The sequence below is a fragment of the Phoca vitulina genome, unplaced genomic scaffold (assembly GCF_004348235.1).
Source record: "Phoca vitulina isolate PV1807 unplaced genomic scaffold, GSC_HSeal_1.0 scaffold45, whole genome shotgun sequence".
Taxonomy (NCBI): domain Eukaryota; kingdom Metazoa; phylum Chordata; class Mammalia; order Carnivora; family Phocidae; genus Phoca; species Phoca vitulina.
In genome coordinates, this window is record NW_022589748.1 from 11,623,214 (window position 1) to 11,641,198 (window position 17,985).

At 45.6% G+C, this 17,985-nt stretch overlaps 1 protein-coding gene across 3 annotated transcripts in view; it reads right to left on the bottom strand.

The window, feature by feature from the left end:
• The window catches only part of KIAA0556 (KIAA0556 ortholog), a 180,539-nt gene extending 162,558 nt beyond the window's left edge, over nt 1-17,981 (bottom strand). Inside the window, exons 1-2 of one of the 3 annotated variants that reach the window (XM_032430727.1) lie at nt 17,933-17,952; nt 6,997-7,045 (exon numbers count right to left, since the gene is read on the bottom strand). In XM_032430727.1, coding sequence (XP_032286618.1) covers nt 6,997-7,036 — 40 coding nt within the window. In that variant the 5' untranslated portion in view covers nt 7,037-7,045; nt 17,933-17,952. Of the gene's footprint in view, nt 1-6,996; nt 7,046-17,932 lie in introns of all 3 variants that reach the window. The other 2 variants (XM_032430729.1, XM_032430728.1) reach the window with 2 other exon arrangements.
• Between the last annotated feature and the right edge of the window lie 4 nt (nt 17,982-17,985).

A 17,985-nucleotide genomic window follows, 5' to 3' on the forward strand; every position in this document is an offset into this window, starting at 1 on the left:
GTGGGGGGTGGGGGGTGAGGGACCTCATAGCTGGTGATGAAGCGCAAGTCACTCTTTCCAAGAAAGAGAATAAGGGGAAGAGCGAAGGTCCGAAGATGAACCTCTGGCAATGGCCAGAATTTGGGGCCAATATTAATAAAGAATTTGGAAAAGAGGCAGCTGGAGAATTTATAGGAGACCCTGGATTATACAATATCATGGTATGGTAGACGTCTTTTGGGTTATCTGCTCAGCTCATAAGGACACCCTAAACTGCCTCCTTCTATTTCTCTCTCCTCCCTGTCCTCAGAGGGGAGCTCCAAGACGATATAGGACCCCAGCCTCAGTATGGTGCACTGGAACGGACGCCTGACCCTACCGCAGTCAGTCAGAATCCCAGCTCCAGGAATTTGAAATTGGTTTGGATAGACAAAGAAGAAAGAGGGCCGGAGCAGGGCTATCTCCATGTACGAACTTTGACGCAGTCAGAAGCCACCTGCCTCGGGGGACAGACCACCAGAGAATGCCAAGGCAGAACGAAGTGATCTGAAACTGACTACATGCCTGCCCTTGTGTTCCACAGACACTCACTTAACTGAGTACCACTGAGGTGCTGGATGCCAACAGTGGGGGGAGGCTGTGTGTGTGTGCGCGGACGGGGGATATATGAAAACGCTCTGTACTTCCTACTCAACTTTGCTATGGACCTAAAATTGCTCTAAAACATAAGGTTTATTCATTTCAAAAATTAAGAAAAAGGCCCAGAATTAAGGATCAGGGGATCTGGGTTTTTGGGCCCATTTTATCCCAACCTCCTGACCCCTGATGCTCTGGAGGGAGGAACCAGCGTGGACAGCTCCCAGAAACCTTTGACCGCCCCTGCACTAGCTGTCAGTCGAGGGACTCACTATGGAGAGGATGACATGCCAGGTCGTAGGCTACGCAGGGCAGAGCCGAGAGCCAGGAGATTGGCCTAGAGCTGGAAGGGGACAGGGAGGGTTGGAGACCAGGGGTCAGACCAGAGTGTTCTACCAGCAGAAGCCAAGTGTTGAGGCAAGTTAAGATGCCAGCAGGGAAATAGGCCCAGAACAAAGCCAGGGAGCAGAAAGGAAGCAGAGCTAGTCCAGGGGCAAGCACGGCAGTCCCCAGGGTCTGGCTGCAGCCCTTCTAGTGTTGGGCAGACACACGCTTAGGGACCTGGTCCAGTGGACAGCGGACCAGTTACGGGATCTTGGATAAGTCACAGGATCCCACAGGATCCTTCTGGGCCATGTTTTCTTCCCCCCCTTTTTTTTTTTTTAAATTTTAAATGAGAGGCTGAATCACCTCTGGGGTTGCTTTTCATCTCTAAAATTCTGTTCCACCAATAGAGAACAGTAAGAAAAACATTAAGGTGGGCCATAAAAGTAACACATTAATACAAAGAACACAGAACTTAACTACTGAAATTTGAAAGCAAATCTCTCTACTGGAGTTCATTAGAAGCTGCTTATTCATTAAATTGGAAAATAATTTGCTTATTTTCCAATGAAGATAATTCGCTCTAATTATGTACACTTGTAATCTAACGCCCCGTCCTCACACCACTGAGCCCCTCTCTCCTCTGGGCAGCTCCACGTGGAGGCTGCTCCTTCTTGCCAAGGACAGAAAGAACGAGATTACACTGGACCTGTCTACTGCACTCAGCATCTCTAAGTATCTTCTTACTTATATATCGTTGTATTCTCACGACACTCAGGAAGGGAGGTGGAAGATGGTGACACTAATATCAATAGATGCTGCTTGCAAAATTGAGAGGGTGTTCCCCTGCATTTTGCAAGGTGACCTGTCAGTTTCAGCCATGAGACGATAAATAAGGCCAAATGTAAATGATACATGTGTAACTCACATTATAAAACAGACGTGTGCCTGGGAAACAGGAAAAAAAAACAAAAACGAAAAAGACATGAATGCATATATTCTCCCACTTAGGACATCAGAGATTTTATCCACGCTTTGGATTCATTTTTGATGGTTAGAAGATTCTGACACTTTGGTTTTACTTTGCTCTAGATGCAGATCATAATATTCAGAGCTACCATTCAGAAGGGAGGTGCGTCTTCCTTGGATGTCAGCTTCTGAAACCACCAGGCAAGGGAAAATCAGCATCAGAATGACCCTTAAAAGAGCCATAAGCCTCCTGTGAAGTACAGTCCACAGGACACAGCCTTTTCTATCCATTGCTGTAGTCTACTGCACGTGTGAAATATTTGGTGCATATAGATATGTACGGTACATGATAAAAATACATACGCATAATATCGTTTTGCAGTATTTCTAACTAAATTATTCACATGGTAATTACTCCCTCTGTTTTTCCTATAGGGTAGAAGGAGAGTGGGAGGGGGGAGGGTGAGAACCGGGCACCAAGTTCATGACCCTGAAATCATGACCTGAGCCAAAGGCAGACACTTAACCTACTGAGCCACCCAGGTGCCCGAGAGTAAATATTTTTTAGTACAGGCTGTAAGTGCATAAAATCATAAAGTCTCTGGTGCAACTACTCGACTCTGCCATTGTGGTGCGAGAGCAGCGCTAGACTGTATGTAAACAAATGGGTGCCGCTGTGTTCCAATAAAACTTTATTCACAAACACAGGCGGCAGGCTGGGGTTCGCTCCCAGGCTGTAGTCTGCTGACTCTTGCTCTAGATGGACAGTACTATCCCGTTGGTACCAACCAAGGAAGAAATGAGAAACAAACTTTGAGGGGATGAATGAGCTGCTTTTTCGAGGTCACAAAAATGTAGCTTGTAAGTGACAGGGTGTTCCTAATGACTATCGTCACTAACATCCTCACCATCACAATCATATTAATCATTGTTATTACCATGTGAGCTCACCTTAAGTCAGGTTTACTCTGTGCCAGGCACTGAGCTCCAGGCTAAGTCCATGAATCAACCCACTTACTCCTCTCAGCTACCCAAGAAATATTATCCTGCTTGTCAGATGTGGTCACTGAGACCCAAAGAGGTTAGGAGGCTTGCCCCAAATTACCCAGCTAGTGAGTTGAGGAGCCTTGATCTGGATCTGAGCAGTCTGGCTCGGGAGCTTGCACTCCTAACCACCGGACCACACTGCTCCTCAGTCAGGGCATTAAAGACAAGTACAGAACACAAGAATAGACCGGGGAGGGAGTCTGATGTAAGCAATTCTTTCTGTGATGCAGCTTCATAATGTACTTTGGGTTCCTAGAGCAATTAGTAAGGGGGTTAGATGAAAATGATTTCCCAACGAACAAAGAAGACGGCGTTGCCAGCCAGCCGGGTAAATGCCGTAAGATGCCAAAAATGGTAAGGCAGGCTTAGCATTAGACACTCACTCCCGTCTACTCAGGTGAAATGCTCAGCCTTGGCAGGAAGGGTTGGGCTTTAGAGAATAAATCCAGTGGAAATCCTGCAGGCAGAGAGGGCCCATGTAGGGACCTCCCCACCACAAAGGAGCTTTGAACAAAGAACTTGTTTCTCTCCACTGGGGTGATGGTACCGCCATGAGGTTACAAAAATGAGCTTATTTCTTCCATTGTCCAAATAGGACTTATGTTGCTCTCATTTTATGTATCTATGGAATTTAATTTAAATGACAAATATCCCACTGAAATACCACTTAATCTCACTAATCGGACTGCCAAAAATCCAAGGTTTGACAACATACTGTTGGCAAGAGCTAGGAAGCCGGCACTTTTGAGCACTGGCGGGGTGGGGGTGGGGGGTAGTGGAGAACAACATAGTCCCTTTCGAAGGTATTTTGACAATATCCTGAAAAGCACAAGTGCATTTTCCTTTTGGGCTAGGAATAATACTTCCAAGGATCCACCACAAAGAATTACCTCCACAAAGAGGAAACGGATGTACAAAGGTATTCACTGTAACAAAACCTGCAATAGCAAATGTTGCAAATGACCCATAAGTCTATCAGTAGGGACTGGTTGAGTAAATACAGCAAATCCACACAATGGTACAGAATACTGTGAAACTGGAAAAAAGAATAGGCGAGCTCCTTATATGTAAGATAGTCATGTTACTTGAAAAAAATCAACAGGCAGAAAGTGTATGTACTATGCCATCTTTTCTCCAAGAAAAAGGAAAATAAGAATAAATACTCACGTTGGTTCTATTTGTATAAAGAACCACCCAGAGCTACGTGTACAAGGACAACAAATCACTGTTCCTTTTTATATGTTTTTATTTTTGAATGATGTATCTGGACCTATCTCCTTTTGAAAAAATGAAAAGAAACTTAAAATATTAAATGGCCAAAAGGCAGATTCAAATTTTTAAAAAAATACAATGGGAAATGCTGTAGACTGTTCCCATCAGGGAACCCAAGAAGGGGTAGTCTGCTGGAGGGAAATGGAGTAGCCTCTGGGAACCTTAGCACCCCAAAGCTTGCCGGAAAGACAACACGGTATTTTAGGAGCACAAACTGTCTTCTTTTTTTTTTTTTTTTTTTTTTTTTTTAAGATTTTATTTATTTATTTGAGACAGAGAGAATGAGAGAGACAGAGCACATGAGAGGGGGGAGGGTCAGAGGGAGAAGCAGGCTCCCTGCCGAGCAGGGAGCCCGATGCGGGACTCGATCCAGGGACTCCAGGATCATGACCTGAGCCGAAGGCAGTCGCTTAACCAACTGAGCCACCCAGGCGCCCCTAAACTGTCTTCTTTTAAGAGATCGATCTGTAATGAGTGAGAGAGAGGAATGAAATGATGACAAAATAGGGTTTCTGGAAATTGGAACAATGGTTTCCTGGCTAAGCCAATTCGCTATTGGCAACCTGCTCCTTTATTTAAGGGCAAAGTTTTTATGAAATGGCCAGACAAGATGAGAAAGGAAAAAGGAAGGAAGAGCAAGGAAAGGAAAACTGGGACCTGTGCAGACGGGCTGTCTGGAAATCGTGGTTTCCTCGTGCTTACTGAGCACCTACCCCGACAGCTTCTTCCCCAGGTGACAGCTCTCGGGCCCCCCTGTCATGCACAACAACAAAGCCATGTGGCTCAGAGAAGTAACCTGCCCAAGGTCAGAGCGGGGAAGGGGAAGAACTGGGTTCACAGTCAGTCTGGCTGCTAACCCAGTGTTCACTTCCCTGCTGCCTGCCAGCACCCCCTCGTGTCAAGTCCAGGAATGGGAGCACCCCAACCCCACTGTCTGTACTACCCCACCCCCACAGGCCTTTAGCCCCATCCCAGCTTCCTGGACACCCCCCTACAGCCTTTGCAAAGACACCTGTGGCAGAGTAAGGTGGCAGGGTGGGGACGGAGCAGCGTGGGGAGCACCTGCCCAGCCCAAGGGGAATCGCTGTTTGGTTTTGTTGTTATCGTTCTGTTTTTTGAGAGAGAGAGAGAGTGCGCCAGAGCTGGGGGGCAGAGGGAGAGGGAGAGAGAGAGAGAATCTTAAGCAGGCTCCACACCCAGCACGGAGCCAGAAGCGGGGCTTGATCTCACGACCCCGAGAACATGACCCCAGCCAAAACCAAGACGGACGCTTAACCAACTGAGCCACCCAGGTGGCCCCGGGGAATCGCTATTAGGCTCCAGCTGCCAGTTTCCGTGCAGGAATGTGGGCCCAGTCTCATCAGATCGGATTTTTCCAGAGAAGTCCAGTATTAGGAGAAAGTTTCTAAGTTTTAAATATTGACAAGTAACTAAAAAAATTTTTTTAAAGCTCTATACAGATCCAACAAATCAGGCTTCTAGATTCTAACCTAATAGGTAACGAGGCACAAGGCTGGAGAATCTCCCATTATTTACCTCGATGCCATGGACCATTTTTGCAGGGGAGCGGGGAGAGCTCTTTAAGGAAATCTCATCATAATAACAGAAATCTGTTAGACAAAAAGCGTGACTGTTTGGAAGACAGGTAAACAGGGGCTCTGCGACACACTTTCCGATTCCTTCCAAATCCCCATGTGCACCTCCAGGCTGGTTCTGAGGACTTTAAGTCACACTCTCTCTTCTGAAAGCCCGAAACAATATCCCTGTCAGTCTTCCTTTGCATTTTCTGTGTAACTCAAATTCCCGGGGCCCACTTGACTGCCAAATTACCTGAGATAAACAAGTCATGCTAAGCTCCTCTTTTCCTTTCCAAACCCAAACAGCAGCTGCCAGCCAGAAATGGTTGTTTATAACCTGCACACTGTTACACGCATTTGCTTGTGCACTTCTAAAAATGCTTACCCATGCATTCTTTGGCGGCCTTCATAATTACATGAGAGCCTGGGGACAATGCTGTGCAGTGGCAGAGAGGGTAGGCTGTGGGTCAGCCTGTCTGGCTCAGCTTCTCAGTACCTGTTTGGAACCCCTGATAGTGCGATTCCATTTCGGTCTATTGTCGGCGTTAAGATGGTACATGTGAAATGCTTAGAATGGTGCCCTGCACATAGTAGGTGCTTAGCAGTAAGTAGTTCACTCCCCCACAAATGGCTGACTATATGTTTACGGATCTCAGTGAGTTCTGTCGGACTCTGGTTCCCAAACATATCCCGAATCTGTCCCTTCCTCCCCATCACCCCTCTGCGAGGCCCATGATCATTGCAGAGCCACCTGGTTGGACTCCTGCCTCCGTTATTGCTGGGCTTTTCCCATGGTAGCCAACTAAAAATGAGACTGTATCCCTTGCCTGCTTGACCCTCCAGTGCGTTTCCCTCTGCATGGTTCTTTCTCTGCTGGCGCATGCTCACACCCACACCACCCACCCCTGCAGCCCGCCAGTCTTTCCTTAGCTCCTTGGATTCACGATTCCTTCCTTCTCCGGGTCCTTTGCTCTCATGGTCCTCTCCTGTTGGCTCCTTCTTATCAATCAGATCTCAGCCGGAAGGGACTTCCTTCCTCAGAGAGGACTAGCCCACCATCCTCCCTACTTTTTATCCTCTGCACAGCCCCTGTCTGATCTTTTTCTTGTTAGTGTGGTTGTGGTCTGTCTCCCCCCATCCCCTTCCAATATGGCCACTGTTTGGCTTTTTTTAATCACTGAATTTCCCATACCTGGAACAGTGCCTGGAATGGAATGGTCATCAGTAGACATATCCGGAATCTGTGAATGAATGAATGAATGAATGACCAAAATTTTGAATGGACAACGCTGGGAGGACAGGAGGCATGAGTATGAACTGCTATAAAGAGTTCATCTTCTGTGGTATATATATACAATGGAATATTATGCAGCCATCAAAAGGAATGAGATCTTGCCATTTGCAACGACATGGATGGAACTGGAGGGTATTATGCTGAGCGAAATAAGTCAAACAGAGAAAGACATGTATCATATGACCTCACTGATATGAGGAATTCTTAATCTCAGGAAACAAACTGAGGGTTGCTGGAGTGGGGGGTGGGGTGGGAGGGATGGGGTGACTGGGTGATGGACACTGGGGAGGGTATGTGCTCTGGTAAGCGCTGTGAATTGTGCAAGACTGTTGAATCTCAGATCTGTACCTCTGAAACAAATAATGCAATATATGTTAAGAAAGAAAAAAAGAAGAAGAAGAATGTAGCAGGAGGGGAAGAATGAAGGGGGGGAAATCGGAGGGGGAGACGAACCATGAGAGACTATGGACTCTGAAAAACAAACTGAGGGTTCTAGAGGGGAGGGGGGTGGGAGGATGGGTGAGCCTGGTGATGGGTATTGAGGAGGGCACGTTCGGCATGGAGCACTGGGTGTTATGCACAAACAATGAAATATGGAACACTATATCTAAAACTAATGATGTAATGTATGGGGATTAACATAACAATAAAAAAATTAAAAAAAAAAAGAGTTCATCTTCTCTCACAATGTATTTTCCTGACCCTATCCCCCTGCTTTTTCTCAGATGGTGAAATGAAATATGACAAAGTGAGTTTAATACACCACTGGAGATAATTGGAAAATATTGATTTTTTTTCATTTGAAACAGTAAAGATAAGAAAATGCCACACTTCTGTAATCTAATCAGTGGCTTATGTGACAGCATGCTTCCCAGGCTAAAATGTACTTTGGTCGACCTCTGTATCCATCATACAAGTTCCCAAACTCATTCCAACTACACAGGCCAACCCAGGCCCCCATTGACTACAAGTGGGGACACTGCGTTTGTGAATCTATGTGAACTTGTGTGTATGTATCCAAATTAAAGTGTCTTTTGAGTATTTGCATTCCACTCCTCCCTTCCCCCCACAATGAACTGCCAAGTAGTCCTGGAAAACACAGGAAATGATGCATGAGCTCCCCTGGAATCCTAAAGAAAAAGATACGTTCCTTCCTCTGACAGCTAATTTTTACTGAGAGCCTATTAAGTGCTGGGCACCATTTTAAAGGCTTTAAATAGATGGATTCATTTGATTCTCATAGCAGCCCTATGAGGAAGTCCTACTATTAATCTCCATTTTATAATTTCAGAGTCCAGGCACTGAGAGATGAAGGAACGAACCCCCCCCCCCCCGCCGCCCGAGGTCATGCGGCCTCAGAACTGGAGCCCCCTGGGTAGGTGTCTACAAGCTCTGCTTCTTCCTCTCCTCCCCAGATGAGGAAGGCTCACCTCGTGAGCACCAACTCGAACACAGGGAGAGCAGGAGAGCAAGTCTAATCCTCTGCCCTGGTTTTTCAGGGTTGCCGTTTGCAGGCTTAAAATAAAATCTCCATCTCAAATCAGGCAAGAGACAGGACTTCCCACTACAAGGGCTCATTAGGAGGTTGGAGGGGGGCGGGGCACTGGATAGAAATGGATCTGGGCCTGTTCTCCCACCTCTGTAGGCACGTTAACTCCCCAGGCCGTGGCCCCAACATCTGATAAATGACAGCGGTCAGACCAGATCGGAAGTTACTCACTGGCTGAATCCAGCCCACAGATATTTGTTGGGTCTCCATAATGTTTAAAAAAAAAAAAGAAAAAAAAAATTCTTTTTCAGCCAACATTTACAGCTTGGGAGATATCACATTTTAAAATCCTGAGTTCCGGATTATTTTGAAAAACCGAAAGATCTGTCAACACAGGGCTTGCATTCCTGCCTGGCAACAGTTGTCTGAAGCTGAGGACAGTGGGCCGACAGATGGCATGGTGTCCTCTGGTTCCCAGCCCCCGCTGGCTGGCTGTCTCCCTGCCACTGAGGTCCAGTCCAAGTTGCCATTTATCAGCAGGTCTGATAGGTTTTCCCCTATAGTAAAGATGAAAGTGAAGGTCCTTGTGTCCACATCTCCAGCAAAAGTGAGAATCATTATTGTCATCATCCTAACTGCAGCGAACACATACGTACTTATTATATGCCAGGTCCTGATCTAAGGGCTTTGCATCCATGAATGCTTTTAATTTTCACAATAACTCCAGGGGGTGGGACAACTATTATCTCTATTATATAGATGATGGAGGGATGGAGGAAGCCACATACTTCAAGGAATTAGTAGACAACTGAATTCTTTAAGAAATTGAGGAATAGGGACACCTGGGTGGCTCAGCCGGTTAACCGGCTGCCTTCGGCTCAGGTCTTGATCCTAAGGTCCTGGGATCGAGTCCCGCATCAGGCTCCTTGCTCAGCGGGGAGCCTGCTTCTCCCTCTGCCTGCCACTCCCCCTGCTTGTGCTCATTCTCTGTCTCTCTGATTAAAAAAATAATAATAATAATAAAAGAAATTGAGGAATATTCCCAGGTATGCAAAGTGCATATAGGTGTTGAAAGAATCTGACATAAAGCAGCATAATGAAATAGACCCTGGACACTTATATTACCTGCCTGGTCCCAGCAAGCTTCTTCTTTTTTTTTTTTTTTTTTAAGATTTTACCTATTTAATTGACAGAGAGAGCGCACAAGCAGTGGGAGTGACAGGGAGAGGGAGAAGCAGACTCCCCACTGAGCAAAGAGCCCAATGTGGAGCTCAATCTCAGGACCCTGGGATCATGACCCAAGCCAAAGGCAAACACCCAACAGACTGAGCCACCCAGGCGCCCCCTGCAGGCTTCTAAACTTGTATTCTTGCATAGGATCCTTAGAGTTCACAAATCTATCAAGTTCCCTGGACTAGATTTATTAAGTCTCTTCCGGAACTAACTCTCTTTGATTTTAGGTAGGTTCATAAAACGGTATCTAAATAGTTTGGGATCCTTTTTTTTTTTTAAAGATTTTATTTATTTATTTGACAGAGAGAGCACAAGTAGGCAGAGCTGTATACAGAGGGAGAGGGAGAAGCGGGCTCCCTGTTGAGCAGAGAGCCCAATGTGGGGCTCGATCCCAGGACCCTGGGATCATGACCCGAGCTGAAGGCAGACGCTTAACGGACTGAGCCACTCAGGTTGCCCCTGGGATTCTTTTTTTTGAAGATTTTATTTATTTATTTATTTGAGAGAAGAGAGAGAGAGAGAGTGCTTGAGTGAGTTGGGGGAGGAGCAGAAGGGGAGGGAGAGGGACAAGCAGACTCTGTGTTGAGCGCCAAGCCAACGCGGGGCTTGATCTCAGGACCCTAAGATCATGACGTGAGCCCAAACCAGGAGTCGGACACCTAACCAACTGAGCCACCCAAGCACCCCTAAATAGTTTGGGAGTCTTGAGAGAGATCACACACACACACACACACACACCCATGCGGGTCTGCATACACACTGCGTTGCAAAGTCCCTCAGAGTTTATAAGAGCGTGGTGGTCCCTGCATGGGTTGATGACCAGGCATCTGTGGTGGTCCAACTTCCTGCCTGGTGCTGCATTCACCAGTAACCCTCCTATCCTCCAATGACATGTTAAGTCAGGGGCTGTCCCCAGAGAATCCATCAGCTAAGGGTGGTCAAGGTAGCATCAGAGTCAAAAATGAGGCAGGAGGTGGGAGTGATGGTGACCTTGCTGGGAAAGAAAATGGGAGCACAGGAACACTAACTGAAAAGTAGAGGGAGAACAGGATCACAACAGGGGCTGGGGGTATAGTAAAGGTAGGTAGGTGAAAGCATGTTATTAGGACTCACCTGAACTACTCCAAAGGACAATGTCTGGGGGGACCATACTTTTCTCATTAGCGGAAGAGGAACCAGCTAGATCTCTGGAAGCTTGTCCTGCAGGCTTGGCTGCAAGGGCTTTTTCCCTGCCTGCTTTACGGAGATCAGCCAGTAATTCACTTAAGGGACAAATCAGTTTATCTCTTTCCTGGTTACAATGTCAGCCCAGCAAACACTCATGTACATCTCCCTGTGCCAGTCCTTGGGTCAAGTGCTGGGTATACAAAAGAACGAGAGTGGGTCTCTATCCTCAAGGCAGAGGAAAGGCATGGAGCCCAGTACCTGTGATACAGCAGGGTACACGAGGGGGCCATGGGATCCCACCATGTGGGAGGAGTTAATTCTGCAGGTGGTATCAGTCACTGTAATCCATGGTGTGGAGGTGACTTGCAGGTGACAGCTGGCAGGGAACACAGCAAGGGGAAGGCAGGGAGATGGGAAAGAATATGGTGTGCACAAGAAATGGCCAACTTCCCAAGATGGCTTGGACAGCGGCTGAAATTTCAGATGCCTAGAGGCTTAGGCTAATATTCTCAATGCAAGAAAAAGGCATTTGATGACCGGCGTCACTGGCCAGAAGAGGTCAAACTGTCATCACATGTTCAAGGTCAAGGGGGACCAACATTCAGTGCTGGAGGACCGGGGCTTTGTGGAAATGCAGGCCCAGCAGGGCCAAAGCACCCTTCCACGGAGAGACTGAAAAATCCAGGTTTTTATGAGAAATCACTATTTTTAAATACAGAAAAACACATCAATGGATCCAGTTCAGCCCACTATAATACCTCTGGACATGAGGCAGGGTGGGTATCTAAACATGAGACTGGAGACCAGCAGACCAACCAAGGGATAGGGGAAGGGAGGCACATGGCTTCCCCAGGAAAATTCTCTGATTTAAGGTTCTGTGTCCATGGGGCAACTGCTAAAGTTATAAGGGTCAAGCTGTTCAAATCCATGGGGCAAACAGCAGTGAGTCTGGTGCCACTGAGGACAATGGACACTTCCTTATTCTTACAGTAAAGTGCGCTGTAAACAGCACCAAGCTCCTCCTCCCAACTAACCACGTTGCTCCTTGTAAGCCCTCTCCTACTTGGAAACAGAAGAGCAGCCACGGGGTCAGATCCCAAGGGAGCCAAGGAGGTAGGCAAGGGCCGTGCCTTTTAAACTGTGTTTGTTCTTCAACCAGCCTAAGGGGTAGGCCTTGCCCACAGACTCACTTCCCAAGTGTAACAACCTGGCCACACACCGACGGGGACAAGTTTGAGACAGGTCTTTGATGACATACTCTAGACATATACAAAGTCTAGAGCATATACTTTATTTGGCTGAGTCCTAGCTCTGCTACCTGCTAGCTGCGGGGTATAAATGGGCCCAATGACAGTGAGTATCATATGGTGCTGTCTCAAGAATCAAACTGGAGGGGTGCCTGGGTGGCTCAGATGGTTAAGCATCTGCCAGGGTCCTGGGATCGAGGCCCAAGCAGGGAGCCTGCTTCTCCCCCTCCCTCTGCTGCTCCCCCTGCTTGTGCTCTCTCTCTCTCTGTCAAATAAATAAACAAATAAATAATAAAATAAATAAATAAATAAAATCTTAAAAAAAAAAAAACTCAACTGGATCCTCTATGGCAGGAGTCAGCAAACTTTTCCAGGGAAGGGCCAGATGGTAAAGAATTTTGGCTTTATGGACCATATGGTCTCTGCCACAACTAGTCAGCTTTGCCACTGAAGCATGAAAATAGCCATGGACTGTATGCATTTATATGCAAGTGGGCATAGCTGTGTTCCAATAAATCTTTATTTACAAAAGCAGGCAGGGAGCCAGATTGCTTTGAGAAAGGGGAAGACCTTTACGAATGCTATCTTCTAGGGACTCCCCTGTTGGATTATAGTTAGCTGTTGATGACTGGCTTTCTCACCAGACTATGAAGTTCTTCAGGGCAGAGAATAGGTCCCCCTTCTTTTTTTTCTTTCAGATTAAAACGAAGAGAACAAACATATATAGCACACTGTGCCACGCAATAGTAACCCATAGGGATTTCCAAAATTGTCCAAGTGAGTACAAGAGCAGGATGGTAACTTCAGATGCCTCTGAGGCCCAGGCAGGGAACACACGCAATGAGGGAGGGGGGCCAGTCAGGTAGGTGTTGTGGCATCCTGGAAAGTGCACCTCCCTGCTAAAGGGGTGGTCTCCATTTAGCTCCAGCTATGAGGAAGCTGTTGCTGCACACAATTCTGATTCGGTGTTAATAGACTTTATTGATTTTTGTTAAGAAAATACCACAATCAGATATTTATGAGAAATCCCTCAATTTTTCAATGTTGACAAGTCGTTCAAAAATTGAAAAAAATAAAACATTACAGGTCAAGGCAACATGATTGTGGGCTGATTCATCCAGAGGCCCCCAATTTGTAACCTCTGATATAAAGAACTCATTTTCAAATTTGCTACGTCGCAATTTTTTTTTTTTAAGGTGAAAAAATTTTTAACTTCTATGTTCAAAAAAAATCAACTTAAAGAAAGTTTTAAGGTAATGCAAGGAAGGGCGCCTGGGTGGCTCAGTCGGTTAAGCATCCGACTCTTGATCTCAGCTCAGGTCTTGATCTCAGGGTCGTGAGTTCAAGCCCCATGTTGGGCTCCATGCTGGGCATGGAGCCTACTTTAAAAGGGGGGGAAAAAAAAGAAGAATACAATAAACTCTCATCTACCCTTCACCTGGATCCAGTCTTACTCATCTTGATATCTCTGGGTTCTAGCACATGGAAGGCACTGAAATGTGGAGTTACTAAATGAATGTCCCAAGGAAGAATAAGCAAAACATAGTGTGTCAACTTTCTGTAAGCTAAAAATCACAGGTTGGGATGAATACTGAGAAATACAAGAGGAAAAGAAATGAAACAGATTCAAGGATGGGCATGAAGAAGGAAGGAAGACAGAACAGACATAGAGACTCCATGGACCACACATTTATTTTGCCGGCTGAATGCTTGCTTTGTTTTATTTTACATCATTTTGGGCTTAGTTTATTTTAAGTAGTAAGAGAAATCGACAAATCACTGGGAGCCCAGGTGAACACCGTACCAGAACAGAAGAGACCAGACATGCCGACAGCGTACTTTCAACAAAACCTTACTAATTCAACTGTCACCTATTTTGCAGTTTGGGATTATTTAGACAAGCTAGGCTAAATTTCATCTTGGCATTATTAATTCTTCGAGAAAGTGTACTAAGCAAATGAACAGGATAAGCGGGGGAAATGTTGAATATTTGCTCTGGGGAGAGCAAAAGCAAATGAACAGCTTTAAAATCCTTTCTAATTACGTTGATGTGTTGAACTTTTGTCTAATTATTATGTTCCTTGAAAACTGAGTAGAAATATTTTTTTTTCTTGAACCATCTCATATTTTAAAAGCACTGGAGGAAATGTGACTTTAACATAAAGGTGAACACTTCATAGCAGAAGACTCACACATTGCTAGTTCACATTCAGGTAAATAAAAAATGTCACGTTGGCTTTTCTTTTAAACAAACAGTGAGCTAATTACAGAGGTTATTATTTGCTAGAGAGCTTCACCAGATTCCCTCCTCCTTCTTCTGCCAGCTGAAGTCTGCCCATTTGCAGATAATAACAGCATTAGCTACCACGTTGAAGCACTTTTTATATGCCAGACTTGGTGTTAAGTGCGTTCATGCATAGTCTCGTTGAATTCACCAGTGGATTACCAGACAAAACAAAGTAAGCCTTATCATCAGCTCGATTTTATTGACAGGAAAACTGAGGCTCAGAGAGGTCAGAGGACACAGTTGAGATGTGAATCCACCAGTATATAGCCCCCCAAATATATCAACATTACATCATGCCACATTGCAGAGCCAGATAAAACATGCTCCAAATCAAAACCAATGGGCCAGGAAAAATGTTGTGAAAAACCATGGTGATTTGGACATGCAGAATCAACCAAATTACAGTCCAGTTTGGGGATCCTTGGTAGATACTTAGGCTTTGTAAGTTTGGGAAGTAAACATTTTTTCAATAAGGCCAGGCTTGGCTTATCTAGTTGGCTAGACTTACAATTTATCATGGTATGCTTCACTTTACCCAACAGGCATATGCTTATAAAACTGTTGTGTAAATTTTTAGTTTTCAGTTTTAAAAACTGTAATGGAAAAGGGATCCTTTGAATGCTAAATCTAATCTTAGGGCAAATGCTTTCTTTCTTTCTTTTTTTTTTAAGATTTTATTTATTCATTTGAGACACGAGATACAGGGAGAGACAACATGAGCAGGGGGAGAGGCAGAGGGAGAGAGAGAGAAGCAGACTCCCTGCCGAGCCAGGAGCCTGAAGCAGGGCTCCATCCAGGACCCTGGGATCATGACCTGAGCCGAAGGCAGATGCCTAACCATCTGAGCCACCCAGGTGCCACAGGACAAATGCTTTCTTAAAGAGAACAAGTTTTTCCTTTTTGTAACCAATCTGAAAATTAACAGGTGCCTTGATTGGGCCATCATAATGCTCCAGGAGTGAGCGAGATGATGACAGAGCAGACTTCTTGAAAATGGTTTAGGGGCACCTGGGTGGCTCAGTCGGTTGGGCATCTGCCTTCGGCTCAGGTCCTGATCCCAGGGTCCTGGGATGGAGCCCCACATCAGGCTCCCTGCTCAGTGGGGAGTCTCCTTCTCCCTCTCCCTCTGCCCCTGCTTGTGTGTGTGCTCTCTCTCTTGCTCACTCTCTCTCTCAAATAAATAAATAAAATCTTCCAAAAAAAAAAGAAAGAAAGAAAGAAAGAAAATGTTCTATAGCGATGTTTCTCACATGTTTTCCCCACACCCTGGGAGAAAGAGGGGTTCACAAGGACAAGACTATTTTCATCACAATTCTAAGACATCTTCACTGTGTTGATATTTGCACTGATGATGGGAAAGCAACAGTAGGTAAAACTGCTTGTGGCCTGAGTTGCTACAAGGCAGCAGCACCAAACTGTCCTAGTAATCATTATATTCTTTACTGCCATGTATTCACGATAAATGAATGTAACAGAGTACAAAAGTTCACCAATCTGGTTTCAGATGGCACACAGTACATACCCTTCAAGAAACTACCACTTGCTAAGTTTTGGTGTAGTATCAAAAAAGAATGTCTACCATTAAAATCTGTGAGGCCAGACTTTCTGCATATACATTAGCCAAAAGACACAACAATTTGGTTGCTGAAGCAGAAATGAGAGTGTAACCATTTCCTATCAAGCCAGACATTGAAGAGATTTAAGACCATGTAAAATAATGCTACTCTTCCTACTAGTTTTTTTGGATGGGGGGGGCATAGCTATTTTTCATTAAAGTTATTAATTATATTTAGAAGTAATGGGTTTACTGTTATTTTTTTAAGATTTATTTTATTGAGAGAGAGAGAGCACATGTGAGCATGGGAAGGGACAGAGGGAGAGAATCTTAAGCAGACTCCCTGCTGAGTGTGGAGCCCAACGTGGGCTCAATCTTACAACCCATGAGATCATGACCTGAGCCGAAACCAAGATCTGGATGCTTATCCAAGTAAGCCACCCAAGCGCCCCAAATTTACTGTTATTTTTAAGTAACTGATAAATGAATGTTTTAAGATTTTCTAAGCTTTAATTCCTGATACGGTAAATATCATAGATCTACGATACATAAAGCTCTTTTGAGGTAAGAGCATAAAGGTGTCCTGAGATCAAAAATATTTGAGAACTGTTGTTCTGTAGCAATGTTACATTGATCTTTCCACAAGGCAAACTGCAAATGACATTTTATAGTACCTCTGAAGTACAAAGGGCAAAGACGTCTTTTAAGTACTTATCAGACTGTTCAATTAAAAAAAATTTTTCCCCACACTGCATTAAGTGGGTACAAGGAACACATTCCCAGAAGTAAGGGATGGTGGTGAAATGAGAACAATGATCTGGATTCTAGCACAGATCCTAACAGTCTGTCTAGACATTAGTCTTCCTACCTTCAAAATGAGATTAGAGTAGCCTATTTTTAGATTGTTTTGAATGGTCAATTCCATGATTCTAATCAGGGACTCCAAAATAGTGGCCCACAGGCGGCATCTGGCCACCTGGCCCTCAGACTGATTGGCTGTCATGGTATTTAGAGAAGTGCCCCAGGAAAATAATTGGTTGGAACTGAGTGAGAAGCTTTCCTTTCAAAAAGGGAATTGATTTTCAGTCACAGCCCAATCCAGCCCACCAGATTTGCCCCTGCAGATATCGCCATTTGCAACGTCTGGAATGAAGGGCCTCTGAAATCCGTTCCAAATCTCAAAGCTCTATAATTCAGCTCCAGAGACAGAGTGTCTGGGTTTCTTACTCTGCACTTGCTGGCTGTTGGATTTGGGGCAAGTTAACTTAACTTCTTTGAGCCTCAGTTTCTTCATTTGCAAAACAGGATAACACCACTGACCTCAAAGGGCTGTTACGAAGCTTAACGAGGTGTTACCTGACAGTCTTACAGAGTTCCTGGCACTGAACAGTACTAATTATTAACATCAAAGCTCAGGAAAAAGAGTATGCCCTCGACTTGGTCCACCCACTTTACCAACTCCGTTTGCCCAGTAGCTGACGACCGCACTCCCCAGGATGACGCTTACCCCCATACCAACTCCCAGATTTCACAGTTCCACACCCGAGGAAGACACATAAGATCCCCCTTCAGACTTCTACCTCTCCTTTCCACTCCAAACCTCTTCTGAGCCCCCGACCTGTACCGGGTTCCTACACCAACACAGCTCTGCACAGTGGCCAAACCACTGACCACTCCCCCCCAGCCTCTTCTTCCCATCCCGGACCACTAGGGCTCCCTTTCCCTCCGACCAGAGACCACCCTGGGTCAGGCAGTGGCGGCCCAGGGCTCTCTTGCCTAGGATTCTGTCCGAGGGAGCCGAGGGAGAGATGGGAGAATAACTGCCCGACCGCCCGGAGGGGCCCACGGACACTCACCGTCCATCCCTAGAGGCGGCGGTTCCGGGTGCTCGAACCGGAAGCGGCCCCTA